Genomic DNA, 21,894 nt, shown 5'->3' on the forward strand with positions numbered 1-21,894 from the left:
CTGACTTCCTGCCCTTTGGGCAGGGGGCTGGACTCGATGATCTCCCGAGGTCCCTTCCAGCCCTAATGTCTATGAAATCTATGAAATCCACATTTTTCCATGATTAAAATGAAACACCACTAATATGTATTAGTCATGTTTCATTTTAATCACTGAAAAACGTGGATTTTAGATTACTTTTTCTAAACCAAAAATTGGGGATTTTTTTTTTAAGTCAGAGACAACCAGGATCCCTGGTAATGTACCTACTGAGCAAACTGTAGCTGATGCTCTTCAGCTAAAGCAGAGCAATGATTTGCTTTGGTGACTATACTGACATTTTAAATGTCAAAAATGCAAAATTGAAAAGAGATTGCTGACCTCCTGTTTCAGATTTCTTTAGAAGAGATGTATATGATGGCTGCTGCAAGGAAGTGGCCAAAGATTTATAAAAACAAAAGTAAATAGTCTGAGCCTTTATTCATATCAGAGTAATATCAGCAATGTCAACAGAATATAGACAAAAGTATTGGGGCAATAGACTAATAAAACAGTAAGACTTAGAAAGGGAGGAAGAAAACTAAACATGATGCCACAGAAATCAGTTGAATGAACATTAAGATCATAGGAAAGTAGGGCTGGAAGGGACCATATAAAGTTATCTGGCCCAGCTGCCTGCTCAAGGTAGGATCAGCCTGGTTAAACCATCCCAACCAAGTGTGTGTGGTCTCCTACAGCCATTCAGTTTCTCCTGGGAGATTCACTGCTTTTCCAGAAACCACGAGTTACAGATGTTCAGACTTTTTCTCTCACAGTAAAAATCGCTACTCTGGGAGAAAAATTACGCTGGGAACGACCAAGGTTAAATCACTCCTGGAAGAGTTTCTTCTGGGAGATTGAATGTCTGCTCTGATGTGCTCTTGAAAACTTTCAGTGATGGAGATTATACCATTTTTCTAGATAGCGTGTTCCACAATGCTTGACCACCCTCACAGTCAGAGTTCCTCCTAATTTCTAGCCTAAATTTACCTTTTTGCAGCTTGAGACCATTGCTCCTAGTCCTGTACCCTAGGGCCACAGGGAAAAGCCTATTTCCATCCTCTCTGTAATTGCCCTTTAGGTATTTGAAGACTTCTATCAAATCTACCCCTCTCCCAGTTTTTTCTTCTCCTGACTAGCCCTAGCTAGTCCTAAATAGTGCTAAAGGGTGCTTCTCCTAAATAGCCCTAGCTCTTTCAGTTTTTCCTCGCAACTTGCTTCCCAGGCCCCTAATCATTTTTGCTTCTCAGTGCTAGACTCTTTCTAAACTTTCTTTCCAAATTTCCTGTGCTGTCTACATCCTTCTTGAAGTGGGGCCCAAAATTGGACACAGGTGAGGTCTCACCAGTGCTAAATGGAGTGGAAGATTAATTTCCCTTGATTTGCAAGTGACACGCCTCTTAATAGAGCTCAGTATGCTGTTGGTCTTTTTGCAACAAGAGAACACTTTTGGCTCATTCAACTTATAATCTGTTTCAGTGGTGCCCTTTGGCCAGATCTGGCTCACAGTACTGTCTCACTTGGTCCATGGGGTTCCCCATAGGTCTAGAAATTTAGTGGTTGGGGAGCAGTGGCAATTGCTCCATTACTGCCACAAGCTCTGGACCTGTGGGGAGCCCTGGGCCCTGTGTGGTGGATTCAGCCTTCAACCCAGCATGTAGGGCTGGGCAGGGGTGGTGCCAGGCCTGCAGGGCTCAACCGTGGTCTGGGGAGCTGGGAGAGGTGTGGTGCCAGGCCTCTGGGACCCAATCCTGGAAGGAGGGGGTGGTGCCAGGTCCCTAGAGCCCAATCCTTGTGTGCAGAGCTGGGAGAGGTGGTTCCAGGCCCCAGGCCCAGTCCAGCCTGAAGGTAGGTCCTGTGGTACTCATCTGGCCGGTGGGCCAAAAGGTTGAGCATTGCTAGTCTACTGTAATCCCCAATAGACCAGTACTTTTCTCCAGTACTTCAGCCTAGCCACTCATTTCCCAGTCTCTGTTTGCGCATGCAGTTTTTCTGTCCCAAGTACAGGACTTTGCATTTGTTCTTGTTGAATCTCATTTGATTGATTGCAGACCATTTCTCCAGTGTATTCAAATCATTCTGGATCTTCTAAAGGTAAAGAGATAGTAAAGGTGTCAGAACTGTACAAATCAGAGCAAGTAGATTATTAATAAATACTTTTGCAGGTAAAGAGGTTTACAAGATTACAAAATCCTGTTAGTCTTTACATTTTCTCAGATATTGGACAGGAATAAATCCATAGAAACTAAATACAAAGTCATTTTCTTTTCCATTTTTTTTTCTTTTTATAATCTGTGTGCATTTTCAGTTGCCATGAAATGAGTGGAAGGAACCAATTTGGCGTATTGTTAGGAGACCAGGCTTTCTATAAAATCTTACATCAGGGCTGAGTTAACCTGATTTACTGGCTTTAAGCTAGAAATGTGTGCAGTTTTTTGGTCAGAATATTCAGAAATGATAGTACTAGATTTGGTAGATGTATATATTTTTCACATTAAAAAAGCTAAGTTAAAGGCAAAGATAAATAAGTTGAGAAACACACATTTGAAAGCTATTTGTATTGTTCATTTTAACTTAAGTTGTAGTATCTTTCTACAAATCAGTCAGCTTTCTGAGTTTCTCTGTATTTAGGAATCCCCTATTTTGGGGATCCCAGTAATAGTTCAGGAGGTATTTTCATAATGAGCCTGTTGCAAGTTTTCAAACGCTTTTGAGATGCAACACTCTGAGGGGGGAAAAAAAAGAATATTTTCTTAAAAGAAGAATGCTTGTCATTAAAATGCCTAATGGGAAGGCTTGAAATTACCAATCATGCTTTTGGTTTAAAAAAAAAATCAAAGGGTTTTCTCTACACTAGGTTGAAAGCTCTCTTTCTGAACTCATGCATTTTCCCTTTCTAGCTTCTTTTCCCCTTCATTTTTCCTCTTCTCCTTCCCACTGTCATTTCTTTTCCTCCCTGTATTGTCTATCTTGCTTTTGCTTCCTCCTCCCCTTTTCATATTCCCCTTTCTTCCACCTTTTTGTTCCTAATCAATGTTCTAGGTAGTTGTTGCATCTACACGAGACACTTACTGCACAGTTGACTAACTGCACAGTAAACATCTCAGCCTCTACATATGCGCTCCCATTGGGGTGCGCAAAACGAATAAACTCCCCAGCAGGATAGAACTTTTAAATAAAAGTACTACCCTGCTGCCGAGTTTTTTTTTCATGCTCAGCAGTACATGTGTAAACGCCAACTGGGCTGGCTGGGGCACAAAGGTGTGGGGGCTGCCTGCCAGTTAGCCCTGCACTGAAGCACCCTTGTGCCCTGACTAGCTCCTCCACAGCACATTGAGCCTAGTCAGAGCAGCACTGGGCTGATAGGCTGGCCTCTGTGGTCCCCTGCCAGCCAGCGTTGCTGGCTTAATATGCTACGGTCTGAACTCATGTGTACACTATGTGCCTGGTAGCAGTAAACTGGAGGGCAATATGCTCTATAACTTATTGCTGCACATTAATGGCACGTGTAGACATGCCCAGTAAATACAAACTGGGATCCCTGCAAGCTGAGGCAGATGTAGGAAAAAATGGGAGGATGAGAAGGCACAAGTAGCAGCTCAGCACCATTAAATGTTTTGGGTGACTTCCTAGTGCTCTCTCTGAATTCATCCAGTCTTAGCTACTACTGTGGAAAACTTAATGCTAGTGCTCAACGAATTCCCATTTAAAGTAGGGTTTTGTGGTAATACGTAATGGTTCTGTGGTAATGTAATAGATATAATGTATTTGTGTGCTATTTATTTTGTAGGTATGTTGAAATCAACTGTGCCTTTTGGATCTTCTGCTCCTGTTGGATCCCCACCTCCTGGCATCCACCTGTATAATCAGACCAATCTCCAGAATGGGCCCGGTACACCAGGGCATCAGCAACACAGGTGACTTTACATATGAACCACGTTAATTATTTAATTCTTTCACTTGCCTTTTTCATAGTGGATGCATATCTTCCAATTATTCTAATCCAGCCAGTTTGGAAACTGTTTAGGTCATGGCTATCCAATTGCGCCATGGCATATGCCCCTGTCATGGGCCTGCTGTTGCACCATGCCAGTGCCCTCCTGCCATACTGCAGTCCAATGCATGGGTTCCCCAGGTCTCCTGAGCCCCCTGGTCTCAAGCTTCCTGAGCCCTGTAGGTTGGTTAAGAAGCAGGGAGCCCAGAGAGTGTGGCAGCAGAGCAAGGGACCAGTGAAAGGAGTGGTGCTTGGCCTGGGAGCTCAGAGGCAGGTTAACCCCTCAAATGCAGACTCCAGGTCACTAGTTGGCCAGCCCTGGTTTTAATGATAAGTGGAGCTGATTTGAAAATGGAGCTGATTTGGGAATGTTTGGGCTGTGATTTTTATTGGAAAATGCCTGCTCATTGAAGCAGAAATATTTCAGCAAAAAGTATCAGTATTTCCCCTTCCTTCTTGTTGGAAAGGTTTCTTAGGTCCAGAATTGATTTCTGATCAAAATGTAAGGGAAAAGGAGACAAACCTCTCTCCCTGTTACACCCCACTGCACCCCATGCCAACCTGCCTGACTAGCTAAAAGCTTAGTGGCTGGGGATTTCATTGTCCTTTTCCTGTTAGATGCAGAGCAGGGACTTGCATCTTTGTTGGTCATGTCAACTAGATGACTGCTTTAACCACTAGAGTGTTAAGTCAGTTTCATATTCTCTGGCACAATTAATACTTTTATTTCTTCAAGTGTAAGAGCTTCCACAGGATAGAACAAGGGAGATTGACTGACTGAATTACCTGGCAATTGGGGCATTCCTTTGAGGTATAAGAGACCACATTGTGAATCTATTCTTTGAATCAGGTAGAACTGAGGGTTGTCAATCAGATGAAAATACATCTAGAAGAACAAGTATAGCTGTATCATAATAAAAATAAATCATTCAATATGCACTTTAGGGTCACCTCCAGGTGAGCGCAGATATGTGGGTGGTGCCACCAGAGCTGACCTGAGCAGGGTGCAGGCTCTGGGACAAATCAGCCCCTGTGGGGCCCTGCCCCTGCCCTGGACCTGAAGAAGCTGCCTCTGCCATCAGCAGCAGCATTGGCGTTGGGGAGGGGTAGCTCTGCGCCACCGCTGCTCCTCCCCCCAAGGATGGTCCTGGGTGCCACAGACCTGTCTGTGGTGCCACATACCACACACACAGGCATTCCCTGCACTGCTACTTTGCAGCATGGGGGGGCGGGTTTGACCCTGGGAGATCTTGGGTTCAAAAAACCCCATGCCTTAAAGTGGGGTGGTGCATGTGGCAGCAGTGCATGCCACCCAAAACTGGAGCCTACCCTGCTGGAGCGATGCTCCGGCTGTCGACCATGCTTCCAGCTTCAGGAGTGATGCAGCTGCAGCTCCCTGAGGACCCCAGGTAATGCTTTGCTGGGCCCAGCCTCCCCTACCCCACCCAAGGTAACCTGCCTCACACCAGATGGCATGTGGCACAGGCATTCCCCAGGGACAAGTGCTCAGGGAAACAGACATCTGCGCTTGTGTGGACACAGCCTAGGAGGCAGTTAGTGCTGTGAAACTTGTATGTTTCTTGGATGACTGAAGACAGTTGGCTTTTGTCCTTTTTCTCACTATACCTACGAAGTGGGTACAACAGCCTGTTCATTGTATCCTGCAAGTCCCCCTGCACTTAAGTCACTTGTCATGACTTAAAGCTTCTCAGAAAACCAAGTCAAAGAAGGAAGTAAACCAGTAGGGGAAAAGACATAAGCATGAAGGAGACCTTCAGTCCTGAAGTACTCTCTTGTGGGGTTTTTTTTTCTGGTAACCATGTCCTAGAATCCCTTTCATAAGTGTATCAAACTGCATCTAATGACAACATAATGTTGTGATATTTACTTTGGCTGAACCTACATAGCAGTTCAGTGTTGTAAATAAGGTTTACAGTGGTGATTAAGTTCCACTGCACTAATGAGAGTGAGTCTGTAGTCTAAACACACAAGTAGTTGGATGGTAATGGGAAAAAAGCGAGATGAAGTGACTTAGATGCCTGCCAGATATGCAGGTAAAGGTGCAGTGGGCTCTCTTGCACGATCCACACCATTGCATTTCTTGCCATGCCACATGTGTGTGATCATGGCATTAAACATCAGATCCTATCATGCCTTATTGCTGATGTAAGGGGAGCTTGGGAGCACAATCCCAGACTCCCCCTGCATTGGCAAGTAGCAGGCTCCTGTAGTTGGGAGTCCCATCAGCCGGCAGGGCTCCCAGCTGAGGAGGCACACCATGGTGATCCAGTGCCCATAGCTGATGGTGCACCCCTGCAGCTGGGAACCCCATCAGCAGTGGGCTCCTAGTCGTGAGGGTGCATTTGGCCACATGTTCAATTAGTGGTGTGATAGGAACCAGCTACAAAGTCACTTCACATTTTTTGTGGGATAACTTATTCCTTTTTTTATGATACCATTAATTACTTTAATGTGTGGCTGGGTTACAGCTCAGAGTGTGATTAACTGGTTAATCACATTGTAAGTATAATGTGTGGCAGGGGTCCTAGTGGCACCTAATAAGTCAGTGGCAATACTGGAGACTTTTATTCTTTGACTTTCAGTTCATTACCTTGCCATCATATGCTGTCTTTATCTCATATACTGCTTATATTCAGGTTAGAAAGAACTGGTATTCAAAGTTAGGAAGTGCCAAGAACAAAATTGTAAAGAAAATTAATGGCAATTTACATGCAGGAAAAGAAAAGTTGCTTTATGTTCAGAGATGGAATATAAGTACAGCACCATAGAAGACCTCCTGCAAGCAGTGGTCAAAAAGACAGTTATTCAGAAAGAAAACCAGGCGAATTAAGGGGTGTTGGTCAGGTTGGATGTATCCTCTCTTCTCCTCTTCTGTGTCATCCACTTGCGCTTTATCTCTGCCCAACTTCAAAGCCTCCTCACTTCCAGATTATTTGAACTCTGACACACATAGCAAAATACCACCTATTGCATTCCCCATATAGGCTCTTCCTCCTCCTCCTACATGCAGGGAAGGTTGGACAGCCTCTCCTCATTATTTCCCCCTTCCCACAGGAATTCCTCTGTTAACCGGAAAGGAATATTTTTCATTCATTCCCAGCTGAGTGGGGAATGGATTCCACTCCCAAGAGTGGAAAAGACATGAGAACTCTGGACTGGTCCGATCATAAGAGTTTTTTCTAAACTGCATGAGCAAAAGCTTAAAGGTAAAGCCCTAACAGTTTTTTGCTTCAGCTGAGTAACTGTGTGAGCAAATGAACATTTGCCATTTCCACATGCCCCCAGTTTTCTTTCTTAATGATCTGGATCTTCTTTTAACATAGAAGATATCATCTTTGATCAAAATCTGAGGAGATTCCTTTGGCAGTTTGGCTTCTTATTGATGGTTTAAATGGCATGTGAATTATGGTTGTCTGAAATGGTTTCTTAAGCAATATAAATGTAATTTTTCTCCTCAGGTTTCAAGGTCCTTCACCTGGCAGCAGTGTACCACCTTCCTATCCTCCCTACAGTCATCAGTCACAGCCACCATATGCAAATACTGCATCCCCTTCATCCACAGCCCAACTGGCTAATCAGCTTGGCACCATGCAGATAAATAGCTATGGTACTTGTCCATGTTTGTCTGTTAGCATGTTGAGTCAGCAATTTTGATTTTCTTTTTGTTTCACTTTACTAATAATAACCTCTGCCTTGAGCACTATTCAGATTCTTAAACTTCAGTCTCACCCCACTGTTGAAGTTGTTTACAGATAAAATTATTTTATACCACTCAGGAGAGGAAGTTTTCAAAGTGCTGAAGAAAATGGTAAAACTCCCACTGACTGTAGTGGAAGCAGAGTTAGACCAGTCTGAACAGGTTTGATTCTTGAAAGTACAGTTTGCTAAACATTTCTTGTGTTGGATGCATGCAGTGGCTGTATCCAGATGAGTGTGGCCGGGTAGTATGTGGCACCACATACTGCACATTCAGCTGTTCTCTGCGCTGCAAGGGAAGAAGGGGGGTGGGGAGGGCTTTGACCAGGGGTCAAGGGATATGCAAGGGTAAAAAAAAAAAAAACGTGCACAAAAAACGTGGAGTGCCACATGCCAGCCAGGCTCCGAGTGGCGGGATTGCTGCTGCTGTTGCAGCCCCAGGAGATGCACAGGACTCCAGGTAAGGGTGCTGGGGCCAGCCCTGTTTGGGCCTCAGCCTCCCCTACCCCACCTGAGGTAACCTGATGCTCACCAGAGGGTGCATAGCCAGACATTCCCCAGGGATAACTAGAAGTGGCACAAGGTGTCTCACTGCTAATTGTCCCTGGGGAACCAACTGTCCACACTCTTGTGGCTATGGCTAATATTGTATTGTATATTAAATTTAAAAAGTATGATTAGTATGAAATTTTTATTTTTTCCAGTGAATGTTGAAATTTTTTTTAAGACTGCTTCCTAAAAACAGTATTTCATCTTGAAAATAACACTAAAAAGAGGTGCTCCCTGGGTGTTTTTAATGTTATATCTGCTTATATTAGAGTGTATTATGTCTTTATTCTCATTAACACTGCAGAATGAATGCAGCTGAGAGGAGTAAGCTGAATTTTGTACTTGCTTGCATATTCTCATCAGAATACCATTTTCAGGGCTAAATTGTGCCCTCAGTTACAGCTGTGCAACCACAGAAAAGACTATGAAGTTATACAAATGTTACAAGAATCATATGGAAGAAGATTGCCCAATTATAATAAAGAATGGTATTTAGTCTGCAATACATTTTGCCACTAATAGTGATTTGAGAATAAAATAGTTCAGGTTGATTTCAATCCCAGGGAGTTTGTAATGCTGGTGACTAGTGAGGAAAAAACATTTTATTTAACAAGGAAAGCTACCCAAACTCAAACTGAAGTTATTGGGACTTTTTTTGCAGATATTTTTTAGAATTGATCCTAAATCTTCTTTGATGTATTATGGATTAATAATGGGCTTGTACAATGGAGTAGTATATCAGTAGGGAAAACTTAGCTTCCTGTGGTGAAATTGGGCTTTATCTTTCTTTAAAAAACCTGAAACTGAGAATAAGTAGTGTAGACTTGAATTTTATGGTGCAGACAAAGTAATCAGAGGCTAAAATGTCTATGCTATCTAGAGGATAGACAACAGTATCTAGAGGATATACTTTATAGACAACCTCCTAGAGTCAGAGTGTCAAGTTCAGGGCTGTCTTCCAAATTCCAGTATCTCCCTTCTGCTTGTGCTGGGGCAGAAGGGAGACATTATGCCTGAAGAAGGGTGATTGTGCCTGAAAGCTTGCAAATAACATCAGGGCAATCTTAGTTTTCAAAAATGCTTTTGGGCATCCCAATCCAGACAGCTTTAAGGGCTTATTTTGTTTTGGAGCCTGTGGGCACTCAACATTATTGTAAAAATCAGGCCTCAGGGTATAACCTTGGGCATGTAAAATCTGTTTTGATTAAAGCTTAATTTCTTATGTTTTTTTAACCTGTAAGATGTCATTTGTAGTGTAGCTAAGTATTTTTTTAAATGTTTTTTTTTTCAAGGCAGCACTGTCACATTTCATTACAATGTTCTAATACAAGCTGCCACTGTATTAGAAGACAGTAATATTAAATAATGTTAGTAAGCCATCATTGATGTGTAATGTAATACCTTTGCACAGGTCCTGGTGCTTCTCCGAGCTCTCGCATGCCCTCTGGACCTCCAGCATCTTTTCAAGGTCCACCACTGCCACCAACGCAGCCACAAATGGCCATACCACCAGGGGCTCAGATTCCTCCAACACCAGCAAATAATCTGAATGGAATTTGTACTCCGCCTTCATTGCCTCCACTGGCCATGCAAGATGGGATCCCTGGATCTGGCCCTCCAAATGCCAATTTACAGCAACTTCCAGGACAACCCCCAGGGCCTGGGTATCACCCTCAGCATGGTAAGTATGGAAGTTTGGTGTATTATTTATTTTTAAAAGGAAGCATTCCTTCCTTCCACCATACCCAGCCAAACACCCATTAGAATTGCTGCAATGAATTGGGTTTTACTGATTTGAAACTAAGTGTCATTATTTTCTTTTGGCATACAAGGCTTGATCTAACTTCTGTTGATGCCAGAGGAAAGCCTTCCATAGATTTCCTAGACAATTAGAGTGTGACTCTTGGCATGGGAAGGGAGAGGGGCGGAGAGGCAGAGATTCTGTCTAATACACTGTGAAGAAAGGAGAAGCTAAATCCATTGGGATACTTAAGTCATGAACGAAATGAATTGATAGGAAGGGGATGAAGAAGGGGATGGCATTCTACAGACTGCTTCTTACTAATGCTCCAGAAAGAAACAGAGTGTTCCCTCTCCCTGCACTGACTGCCGGCAGCAGCTTTTGCAAATTGTCTTTTGTGGTGTTGAAAATTATGAATAAGTGCTAATGCAATCCTCTGTTCTACCAGGTGCAGGTAGGTTCATCTCTGCCTTTTTTCTGGCTCTTTAGTTTTCAAGCCAACTAGGACCTGTGTTCCTTAACAGCAAGACCTTGTGTACTAACAAGTCCATCTAGGTCATGGAAGACCCTATGGACCAGACCATAGTGTATAGTGGCCCATGCATTTTGTTGTCTCTGGGTGTACCATGCCTACCTTGAAGCTTATCTTTGAAGTAATAAACAGTAGGCACAGAAATTCAGGTACATTTATCTGCACTTACAAAATTGTATCCATAAAAATAGAAGCCCAGATTAGGGCCCAGTGCAAAATCAGACAAATCATATTAAACAACTAAGAAACCCATGCCGCATGCTTTCTTTTAAAAATATAAAATAAAATAAAAGGGCCAAAATCTATTGATTTCACTGGGACTTTGATGGAGAAGGCAGATGTCAGACATCTGATAGAACCCTGAAAACTTTGTGTTGCATTGATGAAAATTTGTCAATGACTTTTTTTGTAATGCTGCAGTGAACTATGGCCCTCAGATGGCAGGATCTCAGCTCTCTTATCCTGGTGCTTTTCCTGGTGGTCCAGGCCAACTTGCAGGTCCACAGCAGAAGAAGCTTGATCCTGATTCCATTCCAAGCCCAGTAAGTAATATGGGACTTCTAGCAGTGAACTGCTTTTCATAAAAACATTTTGTGCTGGCAAAAATTGTAAAAGTTAACGTTTCTTCTTTTATTTCACTGTCACTTGTTGATCATTTTTCTTTTTGTTTAAAAATGATTTATAGGATATATTTATAATTATGTGGAATTCTCTATCTGGAGGAAAATCTTGTCTGTAGGGTATAATGTAACAGCAGTGTGCAGCCTTAATACTATTTTTTTCAGCATATCATTCAGTCTTTCTTAGTGTGATAATATTACACAATGTGTTTCCCTTTGGGAAATACCTGATCAATACCTAGGGCTTCATCCACATTATTTCTACTTGAAAAGCCAACAAATAACCATCTCTTGTTTCTCCAGAAAGATCTACTTTAGGTCTCTAATAGGGCTGTGCGAAACAGCTATATTTCGTTTTGTTTTCAGAGGACAGTGATTCGTTTCACTGTTTCGGATCACTGTTCTGTTTCGATTCGGCTGAATCTGTTTGGAGTTTCAATGCTGTGTTGGCGCTGATTTGCATTGGCCAGGGAGAGACTGGCACAGCTGGCGGCTGCAAGTTCTTCCATGGCTCCTCCGGCTGTGCCTGCCTCTTCCTAGGTGGGGGGAGCCGTGGGAGAAGCCCCCATGGCTGCCCTGCCTGGCCCCATCTTGCACCCGGTCCCAGCTTCCTGATACTTTTGAAAAAAAAAAAAAAAAAAAAGGCCCACAATGACTGGCTGCAGCAGTGGCCATCAGGGCCTCTGAGGGCTTGTAGCAGAGTCCCCTTGCGTAGCGTGGAACAGTTGGGGGCAGTGGGGATCGCCCCCCCACCTGGCACCCGCATGGTAGCTGCCCCATGGTGCAGATGCAGTGTGGCTCAGCAGGGTGCTGAACACTGTCTGGGATCTGGGACCACTGGAACTGAGCAGTGCAGGGCTCCTGCTGAGAGGTGGAGCCTCCCCAGCTCCCAGACAGCACTCGACGCCCTGCCAAGCAGCACTGCACCCATGCGATGGGACAGCTGTGGTATGGGTGCCAAGCGGGGAGGAGTGATCCCCGTGCTGTGCAGGGCGGCTCTGCCATGTGCCCTCAGAGGCCCCAATGCCGCTGCTGCAGCTGGTGAATGCGGGTTTTTTTTGTTTTGTTGGGTTTTTTTTAAAGTGCTGAGAGGCTGAGGCCGGGCAGGGCAGCCATGGGATGGCTTCTCCCGTGGCTCCCCCAGCTGTGCCTGCCTCTGGCCCAGATGTGGGAAGCTGCGCGAGAAGCCCCCATGGCTGCCCTTCCTGGCCCCATCCCCTGCCTGGCCCCAGCCTCCCAACTTTTAAAAGGAGGGCTGCGGGGCTGTGCCAGACTCTTCCCAGAGGGTGCCTCCGAAACATATGAAACCTTTCTGAAACATTTTGGATGGTTTTGGAGCCTCCCGTTCCATTTCAGTTTCAGTGTTTCGTGGTGAAACGCCTCCGAAATGAAACAGCTGCTGAAATTTCGCACAGCCCTAGTTTCTAACCCTTTATTGAATCTGGTTCTGTTTTTATGATGTTATTTTTAGAATTTATGCAATATTTAGATGCCTAAATAAAAAAATAGTCCTGGAAACTTTTGTTCAGCTGCTGCTGAATCCTGGAGGCTTCTGATTCTTAGTTCACATTCTTCTTTGACTTTAAAGTTCCTGAGGCTCTTACTGTTACATTTCTGTGCCTGCCCCAGATTGCCTTAGTCTTGATGGGGCTGAGCAGCCTAGTGCTTCACTCAGGCCTAAGCCCATAATGGTTCCAGAAACTAGGCTGTGACTATGCTTACCTGTCTCTGCTGCCAGAATATGTGCACAAGATACTCTCGAGGTTCTATAGAGTTCCACTCAGCAGCTGGGCTGGCAGAGTACGGTGTGCACCCTGGGAAAGCACCGACTGCTAAAGGCACTGACATACTTGAATGATTTAATTTAGCTGCTGCATGGTGGCAAAAACCATACCCTGCTTGGCAGAGGTTGGTTAAATCATTGGTGTAGAGTTGCAGGTCTGGCCATTACAGAGGTGCTTTGCCTGCAGAACTTCAAGCTTACACTTAGTAAAGCAGGCCAAAGCCAAAATATGTGTCTACTTTAATCTTCTGAGGGGCTTTCTCTGGTGGGATGTACTTAACACACAGCTGGGGGAGGGTGATGGGGAGAATATGGTGGTGGTGATACATCCCCTTCTATGTAATAGTCTAGCAGTTAGAACATTTGCTTAGGAAGTGGGCAGCCAACACTTCCACTGCTTCCTAAAAACTTCCCTAATCACCAGGTTGATGACTTCTGTAGGAGTGAGCATTATATGCACTTCCTCTTGATGCTGAACTACTAAGGAGAGAAGAACTCAAGGTTCATTAGGCAGAGAGAGTATGACTAGCCTAGTGGTGAGGGCACTTGCTTAAGTGTCATTCCCTGTTCCCACAACTAATTATGTATTTTATCCAATGACTGTTTAATATTAAATACAGAAATAATGCTGGAAAAATGTTCTCTATTTTCTATAAAAACCCAATTTCCCTTCATTTGAGGTGATGTTCAGGCTAAGTAACTGAAGTAGCTGAAATGCATGCTTAGAAATACATTTGCTCATATAACTCGCAAATGTAGGTATTGCCTTAATGGATTATTTTTAAGCATCTCACCATTTGATACTATATTTTCATGAAGGAAGATAAAATATTCAGTCACATTAACAAAAATAAAAAATCCCTGGTATAAAAGCATGTTCTGATGTCTTGTTTCAATTACCATAGTAGAATAAACAGCGTCAACTTAGAAAGTACTGTTCAAAGAGGTTAAAGGGTTTATTTTAGCAGCACAGTTAGGATCAGAATGACATGTTTAAAAGAGACATTGACCCAGATCATTCCTGTAAAGGGCAAAAGAGCTCATTCAAAATGAGAAGTATCACCATGTGCATGTTTTCTTGTGTTTTATGTGATCAAGTTGAATAGGTTTTGCCAGTTAAATTTTACTTTTTCTGCACAGCCAGTGTTGATTATATTTTCTTCCAAATGTTAACGGTTGGTCTGTGCTCTAACAACATCTCTGGAAAGCAACATCTGTGCTTTGTCAAAAACTAGTTCCAAGAATAATGATATGCGTAGGTCAGTTAACTGTTGAGCACCATCTGAATGTATTTTCCACATAGCCTAGTCTGTAAATAGCTCACAATCATCTCTTTTTTACAGTAAATAATTTTTTCCTTGGTGCAAAGAGCTAGCAGTAGGTATGTAAGCCAAGACGGAGGAGAAATCTCCAAGGAACCCCACTGCATACCAAAAGGCAATACATAAAAATTACATGAAGAGCAGATATGACATTTAAGTGTAACATTTCTGTTTTAATTAGTCTAGGAAAGGGTTCAAATGCTACTTGCCCAAGATGGTTATTATTTTTTTTCTCAGTATTACAATATTTTTTGGATAGCAATTAATAGGTTCCTTACTAACTTTGTTTTTTGGGTTTTTTGTCTCTGTGGCTTCTGGCTGACAGTCTTTGTAAATCCTTCATCTATTAGTAAATGATAGGTGCAGTCTTAGCTGCTGTAAACCAGGTTTAAACATGTGTACAGCTGTCCACAGAGAGTTTCCCCTATGTAATGAAATCTGTTCAGTGCTTTGCATTTAATTTTAAACTAGTGGAGCTTTGTGTTTTAGATAGGGCTTAAGAAGCAAATGGTTGCTTACCTTTGCTGCCTTCTTAGGAATTAACTTAACGCAGCCTGACAAGCTGACTCTGAAGAATGATAGTGCTGAATACCACAGGGCTGCTTTCAAAAGTTCTACACCATTGTACCTGACTGGTAACACTGAAAGGTAGCACAGCCAGGAAGAGAATATTAACTGATGGATTATTCATACACTTGGTTATGAGGTGTACTGGCTGGCAACATTGTTTTGCAGATGCAAAGATAACCCTGAGTCCCAGTTGTCACCCCTAGGTTGATCTGGAGGGGCTGAGATGATCAGATCCAGAATTGGGAGTTTGTTTGTATGCAACTGTAGATTTTAAACCTGTGTACTTTGTTCATAAGTATTGCACTTGTGCAACTGGCTAACCTGTCTCCTAACACTGTCTTCCAAGCCATTAGCTTCTGGTGTTTTGAGATTTATACAGATTGGTCCTACAGTGAGTCCTGCATATAGAGTGCTTACAAGCAACCACGCTTATAGAACAGTAGTTTACACGTTCAGATATGTGCGCAGATTTCTGAGTGTGGATGTCTTGGAAACCTGTGTGTTGTATCTACATATTAGAAAGACTGTTTCTGTGCATATCTGTGTAGATCGTGTTAATTGGTTGTGCATACTACTAAACTTTTTATGAAAATATAGCTTTCCCTTTCTCATGTTGTTCTTTGCTGCTTGTTCCTCAGATTCAGGTAATTGAAAATGACAAGGCTTCTAGAGGAGGTCAAACTTATGCTACAAATATCAGAGGTCAAGTTCCTCCTCTCGTCACCACGGATTGTGTGGTGCAAGATCAAGGTAACTCTGTGTGCTATTACTTGGTCTTTTTACTAGATGAAAATGTATCTTTTCATTATGCTTAAACTTGGAATTCTGTAACTAGGAACCAAAACACAAATGCATAGACTTCCAGAAATACTGACAGTCCTGTGTCTTCCATTAATTTCAGTGGAATTCGGATGTGCAACACTTCTAAAAATTAAATATACAGTATTTTTTCATGCCATAAATGAAAGAAAAGTCTATAATGTTGCTTTAATGGTTTATTTTCCTTTGCACCAGTTCATCTATATGTGTTTGTGAAACATAACTAGCTTTCCTTTTTAAGCCATTAGTTAAAGTAGTTAACTGTTAGAAATGCAGGATGAAAAAGAAATGATGATACTAAACGTAGTAATTTGGAACAATGTGCTTACCATTACCCTATTTCCATGGCAGTGTTGCTAACAACAAAATCATCCAAGTGAGAGAAATGCAGGCTTGCAACATGGGAGTACTCCTTTTACTCAACTGCATTGACCCCGCAAATACTTCAGTGTATGGCTAGCTTTATGAGCCTGAATATTTTCATTAGCTTCGTTATTTTTCGGCTTCAGTTTTTAACTGCATACGGATAAGTGTTTGCAGGATTGTGGCTTTTCTGTAATAGTTTAAGGCTTTCTTTTCCTGACAGTCTGAGCATCCCACAGCATAGGTGGTTGAAATGCTCATCACTTCTCAGGATTAGGATCTTACTATTGTCAGTCCTTGAGCAAAAAAACCTCAACGTTCAGAGCAGAAACATTTGTGACCTCCAAAGAGAATCCTTCATGTACTGATGAATTTACCCAAGGTGAGGTCTCTTCAATAGCACATTCAAAAATGTCATTAAAGGAATAACAATCTTGGTTGCTTGCAAATGTTAAAAAAACTAAAACCTGTGCTTTACCAAACTTACTTCAACCTGGCTCTGCAGCCTCTGTAAAGATAAGGAACTTCAGTGGCACTTTTTGGCACTTTTTAGCTAAAGCTGATTTCATCAGCTATTAGGTAAAAGTGCCAAAAAAGCTCCACTAAAGTGGCTTATCTTTACAGATATCGGGTGAGCCAGGCTGAAGTAATGCACTGCCTCTTCTCGATGTGCATTGGCTCAGTGCAGGATCCTGCTGAGTTTAAAGTGCAGTTTTTGTTTCTTTTGGGGTTTTCTTTATGTTTGCAAGCACCCATTGAGTCTTAAAATCCACAGTTAAACTTGCATGTTAGTTCATATTACTTAAATTACTAGTAAGAATTGCATATCCTAAAAACACTGCATTTATATGGGGTTGGCTGACTATTTTCCATGTGACAAAGGGCTTGTCAAAGATGATCTAATGTAGCTTCCATGGAACTCCTGGAACTCAGTTTTTCAGCTACAAGAATGAAACATTAAAAATACAGAGATGGTATTTTTCTGTGTCTAATTTTGAAATAAAATATTTGAATGACCTCATAATAACTTTAGACAAAATTCTTAATTAAAGAACTCTCTTCAACTTCCCCTGCCATTTTAAGAGCTTGGCATTTAAGATATGCATATGGAGAGGAAAAATAGAGCAAACATGAAATTTTAAAGGCATCCATGCTGAAATTTAAATGCCCCCCCCCCACACACACACACACAAAAATTGCTTTCTGGGTTAACTTTCTGCTTGCTTGTATAACTCCATTTCCATCCTGGCATCTGCAGACTGCCGTGCCTTGTGCTTGTGTATCTCAACTTCTATGTCCATGTTTAACTTAAGACTTGAAACTATAAATCTCTTTACGTAGATTAAGTTTGTGATACTGTTTAGATAGACCTCTATTTCTTTTTGTTTTGGATGAACTCTGGAGAAGTTTTGGTGTAAATACTTCTGTCTATTCCAATGATTGAAGGCAAGGAGCTTTGAACAAAAACATTTTAAAGAAGAAACCAAGAATTAAAGTTGTGGGCAGAGATTTTTAAAAGGGTGATTAGGAAGTTAAATGCCCAGCCCTCCTTGACTTTTAGTGGCTGTCTGTGCTGTACCATACAGTCCCAGGTAGAGATACCTGTGCTAGCCAGGGGTGGCAGAAGCAGTATAACCACATTAGTGCAGTTCTCCCCAGGGTAAATTTAACTCACGCTTTGCTAATGTGCTGTAATTCTTCCAGTACCCAGCCAGCTTGAGTAGCTTTACACACCATTGCATTTTGTAATGTAGACATACCTTTGGGATATAGAAGTCTAGCTTCCAAGGTCCTTTTAAGTTCTCTGATAATAAGTAAGGTGGAAGTGGGAAGAAACTCACTTAGACAAAGAATCTCTTGTTAGGGTATATACATTATGAATCATCTATCACTTACATTCATGTTGTCATTATCAAGTTTTGGCTTTGTCTTTTTTTTGTTGCCTGTTTTAGGCAATGCCAGCCCTCGTTACATCCGATGTACAACATACTGCTTTCCAGCCTCTTCGGATATGGCCAAACAGGCTCGGATTCCACTCGCAGCTATTGTCACGCCTTTTGCTATTGTTCCACCAAATGAGGTGAGGAGTAATTAGCTGTCATCTACTTCATGATAGTTTAATATAGTTTGTTGTTGCAGTTTAGTGTTTGGTGACTAGAAAAACTGTCTACACAAGTAATTTTGTAAGACAGTCTGCACTTTAGCCAGGGTGTAGCTTTGTGGAAATGCCAGTGAAAGAATAGGCTGTCCTCTCTCTCTGCCTTCCACTGCCATAAGTCACTTTAAATTCCAGAGTATTTTACTTTTTGTGGTTCAGGACTAGCCCAGTTTGCAACAACCCACAGCTGTAATTGCAGGGGAAGTTCCTAAAAAGCATGGGCAGACTCCAGGAAATTCTGCTGCTAAAATCTAGGAAGTCTCTTCTGATCCTACATGTACTACTGTTTTCAGATGCTTATAACTTGGCCAAAGTTGGATGGATTTTTATGGGCGGGGCAAGAGACATTTTTCCAAATCCTAAATGCACCCAGCCAAAGCATGAGAGAACTAAAGCTTTTAAAAAGGATTCTTCTGGAAAAAAAATAATATATTTTTCCCTAGCCTCTTTCGTAGAAAATGGCCGAACTCTTTTGACAAAAAATTTCCAAAAAAAAAAATCGCACATGTCCAGCATGGGAAATATTAGCCCTTTTCAGCTTGGCAAAGAGTTAGTAAAATAAAAAAGTGTTTACAGTGAGGAAATGCTAGCAGTCTTACTGGTAGGCAGTACCACCAGCCTTGTACATACCACCTCATATGTTGCTGCTATAATATGTAGCTCTGTTCTTAAGATCACAATGATGAAAAAGATCTTTATGTGGGGGGAAAAAAGCTGTACAATGTCAAACAGTAATAACTAATCTGCCCATAATATTTGTTTTAATTTATTTTATTTATTAACATTGAAGCTATGGGTTTTTGGATGAGGGACTCTTCTCTTGTAAACTGACTATTTTAAACAGTTTTTCTTTTAGATGGCCTCTTTGACCAAATTCAAGTGTTAAGTGAGACTTGAGATTCACATACACTTGAGTCTTCAAGTCTCCTAATAAGCTATTTATGACTGGAGCTAATGGTTTTAAGCACAAAATGTTTTTAGAGCAGGAACAGGCAAAATACGGCATGAGGCAGATGTGCGGCCCACTAGACGCTTTAAATTGGCCCACGGGTACCCACCAGTGAATTGTATTCTGCCCAGCCCTTCCATCCACAAGAGTGGGAGTGAAGCACCCATGTATACACCCTCCCCCCAACTGTGCCTCACTCCCACCCTCTTGGGTGGAAGGGCTGCAGCTGCCCCAGGGTGGGGGGACTTGCTTGGCTTCCCCAGAATCCCACTAATTTTGGGCAGCAGATGGGGAAGCGGCAGAGATTGAGGGGGAAGGAGAGGGGGAGCTGCAGCTGGGCGGGGGCAGGCAGCCCAGGGGAAGCAGCAGGAGCACTGAGCTCAGCTGGGCAGGATGGGTGTGTGAGGGAGGGTGAGGAGGTGGACCCCCACACACTCCCCCACATGATGTACAGTCCCCACATGGTGTGCAGTCCCCTGTGGGCGGCAGCAGCAGACATGGGCTCTCGTGCCCCATGCAGGCACTGGTACTCGGTGTTACTCAGCTCCGTCCAGTGCTGCATGTGGGGGCAAGGAGCATAGCCTGCCCCACCTGCCTCTACCGTGGGAGCTGCAAGCATACGGCACAAATCCCCTGCAATAGAGGTGGGCCAGATGGGCTGTGCTCCTTGCCCCTATGTGCAGCACTCTTTAGGTCACTTAATGAGTTTAGGTGAGCTGTGGAGGGCCACATTGGTAGCCTTGACCCTTGCCCTGCTCCGTGGTGACCATATTGGGACCAGAAGTCCCACCCGCTGACCTCTGACGTTTGCCACCAGAAGTCCCTCCGGTTGCCCCCAGAAATACTTAAGTATTTCCCAAAATAATTGGCTGCCCCTGTTTTAGAGTATTCAGTATGTCATAGGAGTTCCCTTACATGCGTTTCAGCAGCATTTTGGATGATGACTTGCATTGCAGGATTGAGCACACAGTGAGACTCCATACTCTGATAAATTGGAGATAGCTTGTTGTCTAGTCTTACTAAGATATGTTGATTATTAGACAAGTGAAGGGGAAACTGGTTTTAACTAGTCATTGTAATTTCTGTACTTCAACAGTTTGTCTAATGTTTTGCCGTTTCTAAAACAGTTCACACTAACAATAAAGGAAATTCAGTCCTGGCTTCTTGAGAAAATATTATGAAGGTTCAGTGAACTGTGGCTGTAAAATGCCTATGAAATATATGAAATGCCTGTAGATATCTGTGTGACTAGGACTAGCTAAAGAATCTAGAAACCCTAGGAGAGCTAAATTATTACTCTTTACTAGACCAATGACAAAATTGGCATTTGGTCTCCTAATGCCAGATATATATTTTGCATTATGATCACACGAAGAACTTTAGAAAATATGTGTGTTGTATGAACCAAATAGATGGTGATGAATGGATCTTGCATATATCAACTCTCTCTCTGCAGTGTTAATAAAATAATACTTGAAAAGTCATGAGCATAGATTAGGTTCACTCAAGCAGCGATAGGCTTATGAATGCTGCATAAGTATACATTTCAGTTAGCATGCATTGGGCTTTAAGAACCATTTATTGTTGAAATTAACCTGTTACAAATTGCATGTGTATATATATCTGCCTTCTTAATGGTCTTTCCTGACATTGCATCTCATTGCCCATGGCATTAGGTTTAAAAGCTGCTAGGGAATTTGAAGCAATCTTGTCTTGTGACCAGTTTCCATGTTAGGTGAGTTTCCAGTGCAGTCTTTAAAGATAGGACCCACTGCTGCTTACCAGATTCTAGAAGAGACTGGTATCTAGAGTAGGGATTTTGATTTTATTATGCTGTATTATGGAATAAATTGTTTTACCAAGCAATTCAATCCATCCCAACTGGAGTTGTCTATAAAATGCTCCCCTTAATCTTTAATGCCCCTGGCTACAGATTCTCAACAAGTTGAGCTGCTGCATCTGGTTAGTGTAAGGTGGCAGCAGCAGAGAGCCCTGGAGAGATTCTTCTGCCCCCAGCTCTAGGGGGCAGAAATCTGATAGCTTGATTTCTTCTAACTTGCCTTGTTTTTATTTCCCTGAAGTCAATAGGGGCATGTGCAGTGTCGCTTAGAACTTTCCCTGAAAGTTTCTATTCCCTGTGGAATAGATAGGAGGTGCCCTTCCACCCTGGCCTCCCTTCTTCCCTCACCATGTAGGAGGCTCTGAATCGGCACCAAGCTGCTGGGAAGCAGGGAGGAATGGAGTCTTTCCTCCCTTCCTAGTTCCTCCTCCTTTTTCCCCATATCATTTCTGAAAGAGAGAAGTCCTTCAAGGTGTTAACTTTTTAAATTGTACTGGGATATGTGCAGAGCCAAGGGAGTGGTAGTGTGGTTGCCATCCACTTCTTTGATCTGCTGATAATTACCGAAGCTGGCTTAAACTGGCCTGTGTGCCAGGTAGATTCTAAGGTTCTGTGAGCCTCCCTTCCCCAGTGCTGTCATCCCTCACACCCTAAATCAGCTGGGTTGTGTCCGTTGATATCTGGAAACTTTTCTGATATTTTTGGGATTATGGCTTCAGCATTCAAAATCTAACACATTCCTTACATACAGACAAAAGGAGAACTGTCATTCTGGGGGCTGCAGGAGCTTGTTTCCCCTCTCCTGGTGGTATAGGGCAGTGGTTCTCAACCTTTTTTGTAAACATCAATGGCCGGTCCCAACCCAGTGCCCCTCACTCCTGAACCACTGCCTTCCACCCTCATGCCCGAGTCCACAGTT

General features: G+C 42.7%; 1 protein-coding gene across 2 annotated transcripts in view; it reads left to right on the forward strand.

Annotated features, from left to right (window-relative positions):
* The window catches only part of SEC24D (SEC24 homolog D, COPII coat complex component), a 91,186-nt gene that overhangs the window by 10,410 nt on the left and 58,882 nt on the right, over positions 1 to 21,894 (forward strand). Inside the window, exons 3-9 of one of the 2 annotated variants that reach the window (XM_019534047.1) lie at positions 3,809 to 3,935; positions 7,492 to 7,640; positions 9,690 to 9,959; positions 10,972 to 11,093; positions 15,485 to 15,596; positions 16,300 to 16,410; positions 17,981 to 18,108. In XM_019534047.1, the coding sequence (XP_019389592.1) occupies positions 3,809 to 3,935; positions 7,492 to 7,640; positions 9,690 to 9,959; positions 10,972 to 11,093; positions 15,485 to 15,596; positions 16,300 to 16,410; positions 17,981 to 18,108 (1,019 nt within the window). The remainder of the gene's footprint in view (positions 1 to 3,808; positions 3,936 to 7,491; positions 7,641 to 9,689; positions 9,960 to 10,971; positions 11,094 to 15,484; positions 15,597 to 16,299; positions 16,411 to 17,980; positions 18,109 to 21,894) is intronic. The other variant, XM_019534048.1, reaches the window with a different exon arrangement.

The sequence above is a fragment of the Crocodylus porosus genome, unplaced genomic scaffold (assembly GCF_001723895.1).
Source record: "Crocodylus porosus isolate Cpor-Errol unplaced genomic scaffold, CroPor_comp1, whole genome shotgun sequence".
Classification (NCBI taxonomy): Eukaryota; Metazoa; Chordata; order Crocodylia; family Crocodylidae; genus Crocodylus; species Crocodylus porosus.